General features: G+C 41.1%; 1 protein-coding gene across 1 annotated transcript in view; it reads left to right on the top strand.

The window, feature by feature from the left end:
- LOC104992731 (cytochrome P450 3A24-like) overlaps nt 1-13,892 on the top strand; it is a 43,882-nt gene extending 29,990 nt beyond the window's left edge. Inside the window, exons 8-13 of the mRNA XM_010845700.1 lie at nt 1,360-1,487; nt 2,533-2,599; nt 5,938-6,098; nt 8,766-8,992; nt 11,223-11,385; nt 13,679-13,892. Of these exons, the coding sequence (XP_010844002.1) occupies nt 1,360-1,487; nt 2,533-2,599; nt 5,938-6,098; nt 8,766-8,992; nt 11,223-11,385; nt 13,679-13,774 (842 nt within the window). The 3' untranslated portion in view covers nt 13,775-13,892. The remainder of the gene's footprint in view (nt 1-1,359; nt 1,488-2,532; nt 2,600-5,937; nt 6,099-8,765; nt 8,993-11,222; nt 11,386-13,678) is intronic.
- The last annotated feature ends 1,820 nt before the right edge of the window (nt 13,893-15,712 follow it).

The raw sequence follows: 15,712 nt of genomic DNA, 5'->3' as shown, positions 1-15,712 counted from the left end.
AGTTTGAGCATTCTTTGGCATTGCCTTTCTTAGGGATTGGGATGAAAACTGACCTTTTCCAGTCCTGTGGGCACTGCTGAGTTTTCCAAATTTGCTTATTGTCTCTATTTCATTAGTTTATGCTCTTGTCTTTTTTTTTTTTTTTACTTTACAATATTGTATTGGTTTTGCCATACATCAACATGCACCCGCCACGGGTGTACATGTGTTCCCCATCCTGACCCCCCCCCCGCCTCCCTCCCCATACCATCCCTCTGGGTCATCCCAGTGCACCAGCCCCAAGCCTCCGGTATCCTGCATCGAACCTGGACTGGCAATTCATTTCTTATATGGTATTATACATGTTTCCATGCCATTCTCCCAAATCATCCCCCCCTCCTCTCCCACAGAGTCCAAAAGACTGTTCTGTACATCTGTGTCTCTTTTGCTGTCTTGCATACAGGGTTGTCGTTACCATCTTTCTAAATTCCATATATATGTGTTAGTATACTGTATTGGTGTTTTTCTTTCTGGCTTACTTCACTCTGTATAATAGGCTCCAGTTTCATCCACCTCATTAGAACTGATTCAAATGTGTTCTCTTTAATGGCTGGGTAATACTCCATTGTGTATATGTACCACAGCTTTCTTATCCATTTATCTTCTTGTCTTTATTACTTTCTTCTTTAGTCTAGATTTAGGTTGAGTTTGCTCTTCTTTTTTCAGTGAGTTAGGGTGGAAAGTTAAGTTCATGATTTGAGATCTTTGTTCTTTATAAAAGTATACATTTATAGCCTTAAACTTTTCCATGACCAATGTTTTTCCTATATTCCATTCATTTTGGTAAGTAATAGTTTCATTTTTCTTTATTTCAAAGTAATTCCTGGTTTCATTTTTGATATAGTATACAGCTCATTGGTTATTTAGGAGTGTATTGTTTAATTTCCATTATTTGTGAATTTCCCAATTTTTGTTGTTGATTTTTAATTTAATTCCATTATGATTGAAAGGCACATACTGTTTTATTTCTATCTTGAATTGTTGTTTGAATGAAATGGTTAATTAGAGTAGCAGACTATTGTGGTTTATCCAAAGAGACTCTAATCAAATAGATAAAAAACTACCAAGTTAAGGAATATAATTCTGTTTCCTTGATCATTCCAAAAGGCAGAGGGGACTACTGATTTCACTACTATAGTGAAGACTCCATAAGTGGACTTGGTTTTGCTCAGTCACTGGCTTGGAAGTCTGAGCAAAGGTCACAGTGGGAATGATTCTGATATCTTTCTCTGATAGAGCAAATTATACTTCCTGTGTAATTATACTTCCTGTGTAAATTTTGATTTTTTACTGTGCTTTTCTTTTATGTTTTCTCTTCAGTACTCTTTCCATTCCTTACCCCAATCTTTGAAGTATTAAATATCAGCATATTTCCAAAAAGTGCTGTGAATTTTTTGACAACATCTGTAAAAAAGATAAAAGAAAGTCGCTTCAAAGATACTCAAAAGGTAAAATCTGGTGGTGGTTACATGAGGGTGTTCACTTTTTGAAAATGTATTTACCTCCACACATATGATTTGTGTACTTCTCTGCAGTTTTAAAAAGATAGGTAGAGAAGTATAGATTTTAGAACTGGGGAGTTATTAATATATCATTGTGGAGGTTGGGAAAGAAATAAGAAAATGAGCCAGAGAGTGATGTTTAAATTTAATAGTAGGAATGCATACTCATATGTCATTGCATAAGCATTGTTGAGATAAAAGCTTTATCATTTCCATTCAATAAACTGTTAAAGGATAAGAATTAGTTTAAAAATGATTTTACTGATATTATAATTTCCTCAATGTTATACTGGTAAAGAATCCACTTTGTTTCCAAGACTCCTATTTTATAGATTGTGCAATGAAAAGCCTCATCAGTCAGTTGGTGGAGTGACTTCTGTGTTAAATTGCAGCCCTCTCCTAGTCTGGCATGGGCAGGGGTCTTTTCTGGGCCATGAGGCTGCAAGCTGGTTAACCCACCTTCGCTTCCATGAGGCCTGAGACACAAGCTTGTCTGCAGGTCAGGGGAGCAGAGGGTTTTGTACCCAGGATGTCACTGAAAAGGGTCAAGGCCTTGAAGATGCTTCAATAACAGCTGCCAATGTACTTTGCACCTGTGAGGAGATTAATTTGTGTGGTAATTCATTAGGAATTAAAATTGGAAGGAAAAAAAGGATCCAAGTTATGGACTTTCTCCTGAACAAACAGGTGTGACAGGAGAGACAGCGGGCAACTCTTTGGCAAGGAAGCTGTTTCAAAAGCCAGAGAAACAAAAGATCAGAAAGAGTGAGGACCAAAAAGCGCTGACATGATGGCAGGTTTCTCTCTGGGAAACATCATGTTCTCCAAGGTCTGTAGGTGAATGTTAGTTCACTGAGGACTCAGGCAATACTAGTCAGACTTCTGCTCTATAAGGGGCCATACTCTCAGGAAAGAGGTTAAATACTGCACTGCTGATTTGTCTATGACTTCACAAGTAACTTTCTTTCATAGAAATTCTTTCTGCTTACAGCCGCGTGTGGACTTTCTTCAGCTGATGATTAACTCCCAGAATTCCAAAGAAACAGACAATCATAAAGGTAACCAAGGAGAGCTTCAGAGGGGCCACAGTGGGGAGACGCAGAGGTAGGGGGCAGTTCTGAAAATGTGCAGGAAGTTTTCCAGGCAGATGGGAATTTAGGTCAAGTTGAAGAAAGACACGTGCAGAAAGAAAGAATAGACCGTGGTACTTCCTAGAAGTTTGCAGGCACAACTTTGTTCAGAGCTCGAAGGACAAGGATAACAAGGATGTCATGCCCAGAAGTCAGTTATGATGTGGATCACTACAGCTGAACCTCTGGGGAGCTTGGTTCCAATATCAGTTCTCAGGCTCCTCTAGACCCACCAAGTCAGAACCTCTGTCTGAATATTTGCATCAAGGCTTCATCCCTTCATTCATCAGGGGGCACATTGCCCCAGTGTTGGTGACCTTAACTTGGAACACTTTTAAACCTGTTTTCACCAGCTTACTCTACTGTAAAGTATAATTTTTTCCCCTTTGTTATTAACACGTAATTTCTGGGAAAAGACTTTGAAACTGTAAATATTCTATTCCTCTTCAAGTTGTCACCCACTGGACATTCATGGATGTCACCCATTCATGGATGGCTTTTGGTTGAAACCATTGTTACTATGATGATTAAAACATGCCCTTCTAAACCCATCATTATTCTGTATTTATGAGCTGATGTTCTTTCATAGGGAGAGCTCTCCATTCTCCCCCAGTCATTTATTTATTTATATCAGTATATCTCATGAATAGCTAACTTACTGTGTCACATCACTCTTCATTTTGATTCTCAAGTTCTCTCAGGTTTGTACACTGGAGCCCTTTCAAGTGGGCTCCTATATATGTATTACTTTTTTCTCCTGAAAAAATGTTTTCAATAGGCCATTTTTTGGGCAGAAATTAAAAATCTTAATTGAAGAGTACAGGGTTTCTCAATATGCATTCTGCCCCCACCTACATATAGCCTTCCTCAATATCTCAAGTCCATACTGGAGTGATACACTTGTTATAATCAATGAACCTACACTGATACATTATTATCACCCAAAGACAATAGTTCACACCTGGGTCCAATCTTGGTATTGTACATTCTATGGGTTTTGATAAATGTATAATGATGTGTGTCACCACTGTGGTATACAGAGTATCCTGTATCCTTTTCACTTATCATTTTCCAAGAACTTCCTCACTTCCTAATGCAAGGCATCCTAGCTTTCTCTTCTATTTCCCCTGGAATCAGCCATTTCTCTAAGAAGTTCTGGTTCCATTTAGTGAGAAATGGTATTTAGAACCCAAAATTTGGGCTCTCGAAATGCTCATTGCTACTAGGGTTTCTTTGCTTCTAGATCATCAGTGGACAACTTTCAGAACATTAACTACTTTTACCCAGGTGTAAAAATAAAAAAGATTTCTGTATCTACCTCAAATCACTGATATAAACATGCTCTCTCTCAAACAAAAAGACCCTGGTGTGTTTTAATTCCATGACATGAATACTCATATATGATTAATTTGAAGCTACCAATGGATTGATAACTTCACAAAATTTGTGATAACTTGTGATAACCTCACAAAATTATTAATTTTATAAAGTTGGTTCTTGAAAGCAGGGATAAACTGATTCCAGCCCATTCTCAATATGTCTATTCCTGTGTGTACACTACTTCTATCTATTATTATCATTTATCATTTTTCCAAGTACATTATTCAATACAATGTTCTGTGATGAAGGAAATATTCGATATCTGCTCTGTTCAATATAGTAATCACTAGACATAAGTCTCTGACATGACACTGAGTGAGTGAATGTGAAGTCACTCAGTTGTGTCCGATTCTTTGTGACCCATGGACTGTAGCCTACCAGGATCCTCCATCCATGGGATTTTCCAGGCAAGAATACTGGATTGGGTTGCCATTTCCTTCCCCAGGAGATCCTCCCAACCCAGGGACTGAACCTGGGTCTCCCGCATTGTAGGCAGATGCTTTACTATCTGAGCCACCAGGGAAGTCCCATGACATGTGACTAGTGCTACTGTAACCTGAATGATAAGTTGTATTTAATTTTAATTAATTAAAACTTGAAGACTCATATGTTAGACAGCACAACTCTAAACTTTGAGTATTTTGTGGTTTATGCTAACTGGGGAATGAATTTGATGGTTGAATTTATCCACGATAACATCACACATAACATCATTGGGGAACTAGAACTGTCTAAATCTTTATTACACTCATTTTATATTGCTTTTATTGTTAGTCAGTTGGTTGGGGCAGGTACCACGTTGAGTTGAGTGCTCTAAGTAACAAAGATCCTACTTCAGTCCCATCAAATAGCTGAGAGCCTGAGCATGCTTGATCTCTTGGGAGAAAATAAAAATGGAGACCAGTGTATAATCACAGGGCTGTTTGGTAAGAATAAAGAAGAGCAGAAAGGGGGGATGTATACTGAGAGGATGACCTTCAGGCCAGAGTTGAATCAGCATTGCTAATTCTACTCCCTGGACCTAATTTTTCTATATTTCACACTGGCCTATGTCCTTATATGCACACATTCTTTCTTCTGCTATTTTAATGTCACTGATTAGACTAGGATCATCACAACTCTTTAAGCTTTTTGTTGATTTCTGTAGCTTCTATACATATCTCGATCACCCCTTGAAGGCTTGTGCCCCAGGTCTTGTATTACCTGATGCCTCTCAAGGGCATAATCCATGCTTCTCAGGCTACGTTGTTCACATACATCTCCACATCTCACGAAAGTTCATGTGTTGTTTCCATAGTTTTGAATTTGTATTAGGCTTCTGGATCCTGCTCATGCTGCTGGTCCATGGACCACTCTTTTAGTAGCAAGAGTTTAACTGTAGCCCAGTATTGTACTCTCATGTTCCTGGAAATGTTTTGATAAAATATAATTCAATTTCCCCTATCATATAGCCTTAGTATCATAAATCTCTTAAATCAAGCTGCACCTTAACTAGAATAATTTAAAATATTCTAGAAGGGAATGCTGCTCCATTTTACTTGGAGCTAAAGTTCTTTTACAGCTCTCTAAGGGACATGCTGATAACACTGTAAAGTTAGAAGTGCTATCTCTTGAAATACCCAGCTGTGTTGGTGGGGGCCTGAAATTGCCAGGAACAGAGGGCCAAGAATAGTATAGACCTGGGAAAAACTCAATTAAGACAGTTCTTGGCTTTTTCTTGGCTCTGTGAGGCAGACACAGAGTGGAAATCGCTCTCAGTTTGACTCTAAATTACTTTTACCTGATTTCCCCTAGGGGTTTGGGAGTTTCACTGGAATGTCTCATCATCTAAACTGTGATTTTTACATTGCCATGCTTTACCTAAAATGTCTTGACTTTCTTTTTAGCTCTCTCTGACCAAGAACTCATGGCCCAGAGTATTATCTTTATTTTTGGTGGCTATGAGACCACTAGCACTTCTCTTTCCTTCATTATATATGAATTGGCCACTCACCCTGATGTCCAGCAGAAGCTGCAGGAGGAGATTGATGCGACTTTCCCCAATAAGGTGAGTGATGATACCTGGAGAGAGGGGGGAAGGTGAAGCCTTCGCATGATTGTCTTCTCTCCTCTTCTCAGGAGGTTTTGCCCAAAGCATAAGCATCAAATCATTTACCTCCATTCCCAGGTGGTGCAGTGGAAAAGAATCCAAACTAACAGTAAGCACTTATTTCTCTGGTGTCTGCATTTGTTGTTGTTCTGTCGCTAAGTCATTTTGGACTCTTTGCAACTCCGTGGACTGTAGCACACCAGGCCTCCCTGTGCCTCACTATCTCCTAGAGTTTGCCCAAGTTCACGGTGTCTGCATATTTATCTATTGATATTGGCTGGACTTGCTGTGGTCTGGGTGTTGGCTGATCTAGGCTGGCCTTAGATAAGCGGTTGGACTGACTCAGCTCCACACATGCTCCTCACGTGTCTCAATCTCCACATGTCTGCTTCTCGAGGCAGTGGTAGATGTCATGAGCAAGAGGCCTAATCCCATGGGTGACTTTCAAAACTCTGGTAGCATTACATTTGGTGAATATTCCAGAGGTTCAAAGTGAGCCACCTGACCAACCTGAGTCAGAATGGGAGGGCACCACAGAGTTAATGGCGAAGGGAATGGACAGAGGAAATGGTGGAGAATTGGGACCATTAATTCATTCTACTGCCCTGTGTAAACTTTAGACTAGGTGAAGCCTGCTGTACAAGAAAGGATATATGGTAGGAAACAGAGGACATGAGTATGAGACCTGACTGGTTTCGGACAAGTCTTATGACCTTTCAAATCCTAGGTCCTTCAAATACTTTGTAGGGCCTGCAGAAATTAGAGATAATATTTCTTCTCTGGTAAACCCCATATTGGGAATCTTTTGATTACAAGAAGATTGAAAGGTCACTAACAGACCAAGGCTAGCTAAGGCATTGCATTCTCTCCTTTACACCCACGGCTGATTCATGTGAATATATGGCAAAAACCACCACAATATTGTAAAGTAATTAGCCTCCAATTAAAATTAAAAAATTTTTTAAAAGAATACTTATAATACTAGTACTATTGGCTGATATGTGCTTCTTACTTTATATGTCTGTTCTAAATACTTTCTACTTATAAATGCATTTAGTTTTCAAGAAATTCTTTATGAGTCAGGAGAGGCTAGCTTATGCCTCAGTAACAGACAAGCCTGGGATCTCAGGGGCTTTCCTAGCACAGTTTTCCATCACCCATGTGTACACGCTGAACATGGACTGCTAGTGGGGGATGGAGTGGACAGCTCTGCTTCAGAGTCACTCAGGAAAATTGACTCAGAGCCTCCACCATGTTGTAATTGCCTCGTCAGGAACATGAGGCCTTCTTGTCTTCTGTGGAATAAGGAACTCGAGAGTTATTTACTGGGTTTTCAACTGATTTGTCTCTGAACTGATATAATCACCTCAGTTCACAGCCTGTTGGCAAGGATGATTTGGCCATAACCTCAAGTGGGATGGGATTCATGGGGCCGACATGGATGCTGGGTGAGCAGTGAGTGTCTCTGCCACACAACCCTCTGGAGGGTCAGCTCCATCTGTCTCCATGTAACATATGAGAAACCTGAGCTACAGGGAGATGAAATACTTCCAGACACTACTCGTGTACATGGTGGTGATCTAGTCAAGCTGTGATCCAGGGTGTTGGCTCCTGAGCCACTCTTACCCTCTATAATGTTGCTCCTTAAATATAACCCCACGTGACAGCCATGTATCACCCCCAGTGGTTTCAAATCTCAGCACAAACTGGAGTTCTTTGTGGTGTGTGGAGACCTGGACCCTGGGGCTGCAATGGCTTGTTTAGACCTTCAGGCCTTAGGGTCACACCTGCAGGGAAAATAAGAGACCCTTCTAGCAGCACACGGTGGGGTTCTGATCCTCTTGTAACCTCCCTGCATCTGAAATTGTGTTCCCAATCTTACTCTTCATTTGCAGATTTGGTTTAGAAAGGAACTTGTTTCTCCCCAAATTATTTATAGAGTTTTCATATATTGTTTCCAGACTGTATATGTGTGATGAAGAGAATGAGCAGTCAGGAGTCTTCAACTGAGAATCGGGGATTTGCTCTTTTACACGCTCTTGCCTTGGTACAGTTGTGTGGCCTCAGTTGGTGATGGACAGGGAAGCCTGGCAGGCTGCAGTCCGTGGGGTCGCAAAGAGTCAGACACGACTGAGCAACTGAACTGCAGCAACTATATTTCAATTAAAAGAATAAAAAAACTAAGTTCTATGGTTCCCTGTCAAGCAATCCCTGACCAGCTCATGTCTCCTGACCCTCTGAACTGAACCTTGTTTTCAGATTCTTTGTAAACAAAATTCCATCTATTCTTTTAAAAAAATGAAATAAAATCTTGTGAGACTGTTGTAAAAAAAATAAAAAGAAAAAGAAACACTGACTTTGGACTTTTTCACTTAAGAGTAAGAGTCCTAGTCTGTCGGTCATGTTTTCATAAGAGAGAAAATACACTCCTTGATAACCTGTGGTGTTTCATCTCAATGGGCATTGAGAGGTCAAAGGACATGATAGTAATGTATACAAATGCTAGGATCCTTTACCAATTTAAATTATTCCCTGGAGCTCCTAACATTTCAATAGGCCTACATAGATGGAGTTGAAGGTTGATCTGATATCTTAATTTATCAAAATCTCTTTCTTTCTTCCCAGGCGCCTCCGACCTATGATGTCCTGGCACAGATGGAGTATCTTGACATGGTGGTGAATGAGACTCTCAGAATGTTTCCTATTGCTGTTAGACTTGAGAGGTTCTGTAAGAAGGATGTGGAAATCCATGGGGTGTCCATTCCCAAAGGGACAACAGTGACGGTGCCAATCTCTGTGCTTCACAGAGACCCACAGCTCTGGCCAGAGCCTGAGGAGTTCCGTCCTGAAAGGTACAAGAGCCCAGGGAAGGGGCCCCTTCTCATCCTGTTGCTCAGAGCGTATTCTGATGACTCTCATTGTGGGTGACAAATATGTGACTATAAAATCATTTTATTTTACATCTTTTTATTGTTAAATGTCTTTGCTTTTTCCAAGAATGATATTATTTGATTAAAAATTTTACCAACCATAAACTAAAAAAAAAAAAAACAACCAGAAAATTTTAGTTGTGTGCATTCCTAAAACCTTAAGCTTTTTTGTTGTTTAGTCACTAAGTCATTTCCGACTCTTTGTGACCTCATGAACTGTAGCCCACCAGTCTCCTCTGTCCATGGGATTTTCCACGCAAGAAGACTGGAGTGGATTGCTATTTTCTTCTCCAGGGGATGTTCCCAACCCAGGGATCAAACCCATGTCTCCTGCATTGCCAGGTGGACACTTTACCCCTGAGCCATCAGGGAAGTCCAATAGCCTAAGATAGGCCTCATTAATAGTGCAATGTAAGTCCTGAGGACGTTTTTCTATGCATATACAGATTGTTCAAACTTAGAATGACATTATATATAGTTTTATTTTTCAATTGCTTACTATATTTAACAGTAAAGTATAAATGGAATTCTGTTTTTAATATATATATATATGATTGTTACACCTGCTATAATTTACTTAACAGCTGTATTATTTTAGGTGTATTGGTTTTTATTTCCTTTAAGTCTTTCTGTCTGTTCTCTTTAGCTCTTTGAATTCGTCACTAACGTTCCCACATTTCCATTTCTTTAAACACTGGCTGCTGTTTCCTCCATTATTATTGTGGGATGTAGGCTGAGGACCTAGCGGTCTCATCCCAGGTGGTTCCAGCAGCCTCAGTGAGGATGGAGGAGACATAGGTGGCCTGGTTCTGTCTGTGGCTGTAGACCTGTGCCAGCTCCCTTTCGCCTCCATGTTTTTTGACCTTCCAAAAAGAAGTCCTCTCTAGACATCTAGACACCCCCGTTGGAGAGGTTAACCATTGTCTTCTGGGAATTCAGAGACAGGTTCTGCTTTGAGCACAGATGGGATTCTGGAAATAATTGATGCTCTCCCATTTATTTTATGGTGAACAAAATTTGGATTGAATATTTTAGGGCACTATCTGGAATCTAGCATTTTATGAGTTCCTGACCATAAGCTCCCTGACAGCAGGGACTGTGTCTCGTTCACCTTTTGTCCCTAGTACTAGCATAACCTGTACCCGTAGCATTGTTGAAGGAAGAGTCAGAGTCCACCAAGTCCTCTGTTCTGGACTGGGGAACTTCTGTGTCTGCCTCAAGCTCAGCAACTTCCCCTCCTGCAGCGTCAGAAACCTAAAACCAGAGACCACTCACTGTACTTCCCTTTGATTCACTCAGCCATCAACCAGAGAGTTAGTGCTCACCTGTGTGTGTCAGGGTCTGGTCGAGGGAGTGAGAAATCCAAATGTTAAAGCCAATTATAAAGAGTTTTGACATATACACACTATAGTTTATAGGCACAAGTTTTATGAATCATGTTTAGTGTATTCTTCCAGAATATTTTGTATAATAGGGACTCTTTAAAATATATACAACCACAGTGTCATTATCACTTGTCCAAATCCAAATTTGAGGAGTCAAATTTGAATAAAGCAGAGGTCTAGCCATCAAGGACTTTATCGGTTTGTGGAACAGACAAGGAAATCCATGATTGACCCAGAGTAGAGTTGAGTCACATGCCCTCATCAGTCTACTGACCTCAGCAACCTCTGTGTGTGGGAGAGAGACATACCCACACAAGAGGAAACAAAGAGAAAACAATAGAAAACTAACAACTGAAATATTTAGAGACATTTTCCCTGCTTCCTTTGTCTCTGAACACATGAGCAATGTAAGTGTTCCTGGAGGCAGGAACCCACTCTTCCTGCAATCAGTCTCATTTCCTAACTGCCTTTCAGAGCGTGAGCATCTCACCACCCTGAATGTAAATTTCATATTTAAAGATACATTTTCTTTAAACAGCCTTCATCTCATCTGCTCACCAGGACTGAAAGCTCCTGTGGGGTCCGGGGAATGGGAAGGCCCTGGGGCTTACCTTTTTCACAGCAAAATCACCACAGCAGGATTCAGTCACCCGCCCACAGGAGTCTCCCTTATGCTACTGGTTGAGGGTTTAAGTTAAAACCTCAGACCTGGAATTCCAGTGACTTTTCTGTTTGATTCACTTTTTCCTCTATGGTTGTGGATCCAGGTTCAGTAAGAAGAACAAGGACAGCATAAATCCTTACGTCTACCTGCCTTTTGGAACTGGACCCCGAAATTGCATTGGCATGAGGTTTGCTATCATGAACATGAAACTTGCTGTTGTCAGAGTCCTGCAGAACTTCTCCTTCAAACCTTGTAAAGAAACACAGGTTAGCAGTTCATTATTTGCATAAGTAATGTTTTATTGTGAATTTTTTAACTGAGGTTTATCTCTCTGTGTTTATAAGGTTGTGATCTATTCAAATAATAATTTAGCTTCCTAGAAAGAGAATCTGTCTGAATCCATCTGTGACCTTTAACTGTCTTTCATCCCTGGAGGGCTAAGTCTGTGGCTTCATAAAGACCCAACTGTAGAGGTCATCTAGAGTCAAGGCAGTTAGCACGACATGACTACACAAAGTCCAGTGAATTTGAGCAACTTTTAAATTTGGTGTCACATCCACTAGAAGGAAGGAAAATGTTGTACAAAGTCGTGAGAGCAGTGATGACCATGTCATGACTTTTCAGTGATGCCCTTCTCCATGGGAACTTACAGAAGCTCTCCTGACAGTGATTCTCAGCCACTATTTATATAAAGAAATTACTGGGGAGAAATATCCCGATGCCGAGGTCATCTCAGACTCACTAAAATAATTTCCCCAGAGTGTGGTGTCGAGAGCACCCCCACTGATTCTCCTGTGCAGCCACAGTGATCCCTGAGTGAAAACATTTCTGCCGGATGGGAAGGGCTCCGACAGCCCCTCACCTGCCAGGAATCCTGCTGCCATCCAGCTGGGCTCCCTTTACATTCTCAGAATGACTGTATGTCCTTCCTGTCCACCCTACAGTCCATTCTCCCCCTTCAAGTTCCAGTTCAGTCCTGAGCCCCTCCATGCAGCCTCCCCATCCAGGCCAGAGCCCACTCTCCCCTCTGCTGTGTTTACAGGTACCACAGGCTGGCGTCACGGGTCCTACCACCTGACAATACTTTGTCACTGAACCAACCAGTTTGGTTTCTTTGTTTCCTTGTACCTTAAAAGGTCTTTAACTCTATCCCCTCATTTATTCCTTCCATAAACGCCCAGTGGTGTCTTGACGTCATCGGGCAAATGTTTAAGGAGTGACTCGCAAATTTGGAACAGTTTGAATTTTAAAAATTTATCAAATGTCATCTGTGTTCTTGCTTGTTTTATGTGTGTCTACCTGCAGGGGAAATACATACCACTTGAAAGTTTAAAAAAACAATTTGTTGCAGTTATAGAAAGACCTGGAATCACTCTCTGAGGAGCACACAGAACAGTTGGCATTGATTCATCTCAAGCATGGCCCTAAAATAAGGCTTATTTCTAGGAGTCATACATTTAATAAGCAGCTCCTCCCTTTGAGTAGTTTTCTCAGGGAAGAGGAGGATAGAGATGTTTCCATTTTACTTGCAGGCATCTGTGTGGGCGTCCTGTAAGTGTGCACACACAGCGGACTCAGCCCTGAGAGAAAGGGGGCCTCGGGCACGCCTGGGAAGGGCAGATGCCGCTGCAAGCTCCACCCAGTACCCCATGGGCTGGGGCTTCTCCCTCCACAGCTCCTTGCTTGTCCTTCAGTCAACTGAGGTTAGAAGGTCACTCTGTTGGTTCCCCCAACCCAGAAGGAGTGACTGGGTGAGAAAGGGGCTAAAAATCTCAGACAAACCACTGTAGGTCTTCAGAAGTTCACCATTTGCCCTGCACTTGGAACCAGGGCATGTTTAAAAAAACAGGCAAAATGCTTCATAGGCATAGTGCTCAAATAATATTTTGTGTAAGAATGATGGGTGAATGCTTTCACTATCCAGTCTTGACAGAACTTACAGAATAAGTACAGAGAATCAAAGATAAAGAAGGGAAACTGGATGCAAGTGATCGAAAGGTACAAACTTCTGATTATAGATAAATAAGTACAGGGATATCATGTAAAACTTGATGCTTATAGTTGACATTTTTATATAGTAGAAGAGAGTAGATCCTAAAAATGCTCAAAAGAGGAAAACAGTATTTTTTCCTTTTCTATCTCTTATGAGTGGTGGATGTTAACTAAACTTATTGTGGTAGTAATTTCACATATATGTAAGTCAAATGTTTTTTACCATTAATCATTTATATCTCAGTAAAAGAGGAATTAAAACAACTTTTAAAAGTGAATAGTGAGTAATAGAAATGACTTTATGCCCATATATTTTATAACAATAGTTAAATAGACCAATTTTCTGAAAGCCATAAACTGTTACAGTTTAATCAAGGAAACATTGACAGCCTGTCCATCCCTATAGCTTTTAAACACATTGAATTGGTAGTTTAAAAAAAACAAAGATACACGATGCTAAAAGTAGCTTGTATGTGGTTGTAAAGCATTATTGTCTGTAATGTGTCTTGCCTATTTTGCTTCTCTTGGTGGTGGTGCTTCATTCATTGGTTCTCTTAACTGTTGCAGATCCCCTTGAAAATAAAAAGTCAAGGACTTTTAAGACCGGAAAAACCCATTGTTCTGAAGGTTGTGCTCAGAGATGAGACCATAAGTGGAGCTTGACTTCCCCTAAGGACCTGGGCTTTGTTCTTCAAGGAGCTGTGTCCCACAGTTTCAGGGGACTTGATTTACTTTGTGATAAAACTCAGAAATAAAGACGGCCTTCATCTATTGCACTTGCTGGATGACTAGGGTATCTGCACATTTGTTTCACTTTCTCAGTGTCTGTGTGGTGTTATATATTGTGTAACGTGAAAGAGGTGACTAATGAGGGCCAGATACGTACACTCAGCTTATCTGATTCTCAAAGGACCATCTCCACCCACCCCCAGTTAGTAACATCTACTCCTTCAGAGCAACAATCAAGAAAGAAAGTGTCTCAACAGTTTTATCAGCGAATTAACGAAAACAAGAATTATTGTGGTGACTAAAGTTCTGACGTGTTTTAATATATCACAGGTTTTATTTTATATATTTCAAATCTAATATTCTATTGAGGGACTCCGTAAACATCTCTTTACAAAAGTGTTAGGATACCATCCTACACTTTAGGGGGAATGTGTACAACTGAATCAGAGAGAGCCAGTGACTAAACACGGCCGTCACAATTCCTGGTGGGTGGGGCCTTTTTCAAAACTGCTGTTTGTTATATTACATAGGTAAGAATTATTCCAGTGTTTTGCCCATTTCTTAGAAAGTATGAAAGTGAAAGTTGCTCAGTCGTGTCCAACTCTTTGTGACCCCATGGACTACACAGTTCATGGAATTCTCCAGGCCAGAACACTGGAGTGGGTAGCCTTTCCCTTCTCCAGGGGATCTTCCCAACCCAGAGATCGAACCCAGGTCTCCCACGTTGCAGGCAGATTCTTTACCAGCTGAGCCACAAGGGAAGTCCAAGAGTATTGCAATGGGTAGCCTATCTCTTCTCGAGAGGATCTTCCCAAACCAGTTATTGAACCAGGGTCTCCTTCATTGCAGGTGGATTCTTTACCAACTGAGCTATCTTTCATGGTTTAAATCTACTTTTTTTGAGCACATATTTTTTATAACAACAAATGCACATATAATTATGTTATTAGTTTTGATGACAAGTTTTCAGCTCATCTCCCCTGATATTTCTGAAAGTCAGGAAACAGGTTTTCTTGAAGTGTCTTTGTTTTCTATCCTCAATTCCCAACTGTCTTAACATAATGAATGTGGAATAAAAGATGGTCGATTGGTGAGCTGATTGAGGAGAAAGGCTACAGTCACTGGTCAGTTTCAGTTGATATCAGAAGCTGCACACAGCCCTTCCTTTCCCTTTTCTGCCCCGCGCATCCACAACCCCTTCCTGGCTAGGGTTTTCCTGGATAGTCCAGTCCTAAAGCCATTGGGGGAGCACAGAAGGCTGACAGCCTTACCCTCCAGGGTGTGGGCAGATAAGGGGGGCTCAGTGGCTCCAAGTTGAAGATTGAGGGGGGACAGTGTCCACAGGAACAGCTGCCCAGCCTGGGTATGGGTGTCCAGGCAAGGAGCAAAGAGTGTCTTCCCAGAAGAGTGACCTGGCCAGGGTATCCAGAGCCTAAATAGGGTGTGGAGAACCACGGAGGGTGAGGGGGATATCAGGGGTAGAAAAAGGCTGAGTGGCAGTAGCTATACAAAGGGAGATTGATTAAGCAAGTAAACATATTATGGATAATGGAAGACACGTTTTCCCTGTTAGAGAAGGGAGTCCCTGGTCCAGGAAAGGAGAAACCAGAAGAAACCCGTTAGAGTCAGAGATTGGAACTGCATGTACCAGTGAACATCCTGCTTTTCTTTGTAGACAGATGACAGCTAGTTAGTTGGATGATGCACTACAGATAGATAGCTGATATAGATAGATAGATGACAGATATAGATAGGTAACATGCATCTGTGTGGTGGGTGGACAAGGTAGGGTTGGAGGTCCTGCTCAGGGCCCTGAGCTCGTACAGCTGGACAGATCCCCCACCCCAGCCCCAGTTAGAATCCAGGACATAA

This window comes from Bison bison, unplaced genomic scaffold, assembly GCF_000754665.1.
Source record: "Bison bison bison isolate TAMUID 2011002044 unplaced genomic scaffold, Bison_UMD1.0 scf7180017864223, whole genome shotgun sequence".
NCBI lineage: Eukaryota > Metazoa > Chordata > Mammalia > Artiodactyla > Bovidae > Bison > Bison bison.
Note: the sequence above shows the minus strand (reverse complement) of the source record. Positions and strands in the feature narration are given on the sequence as shown.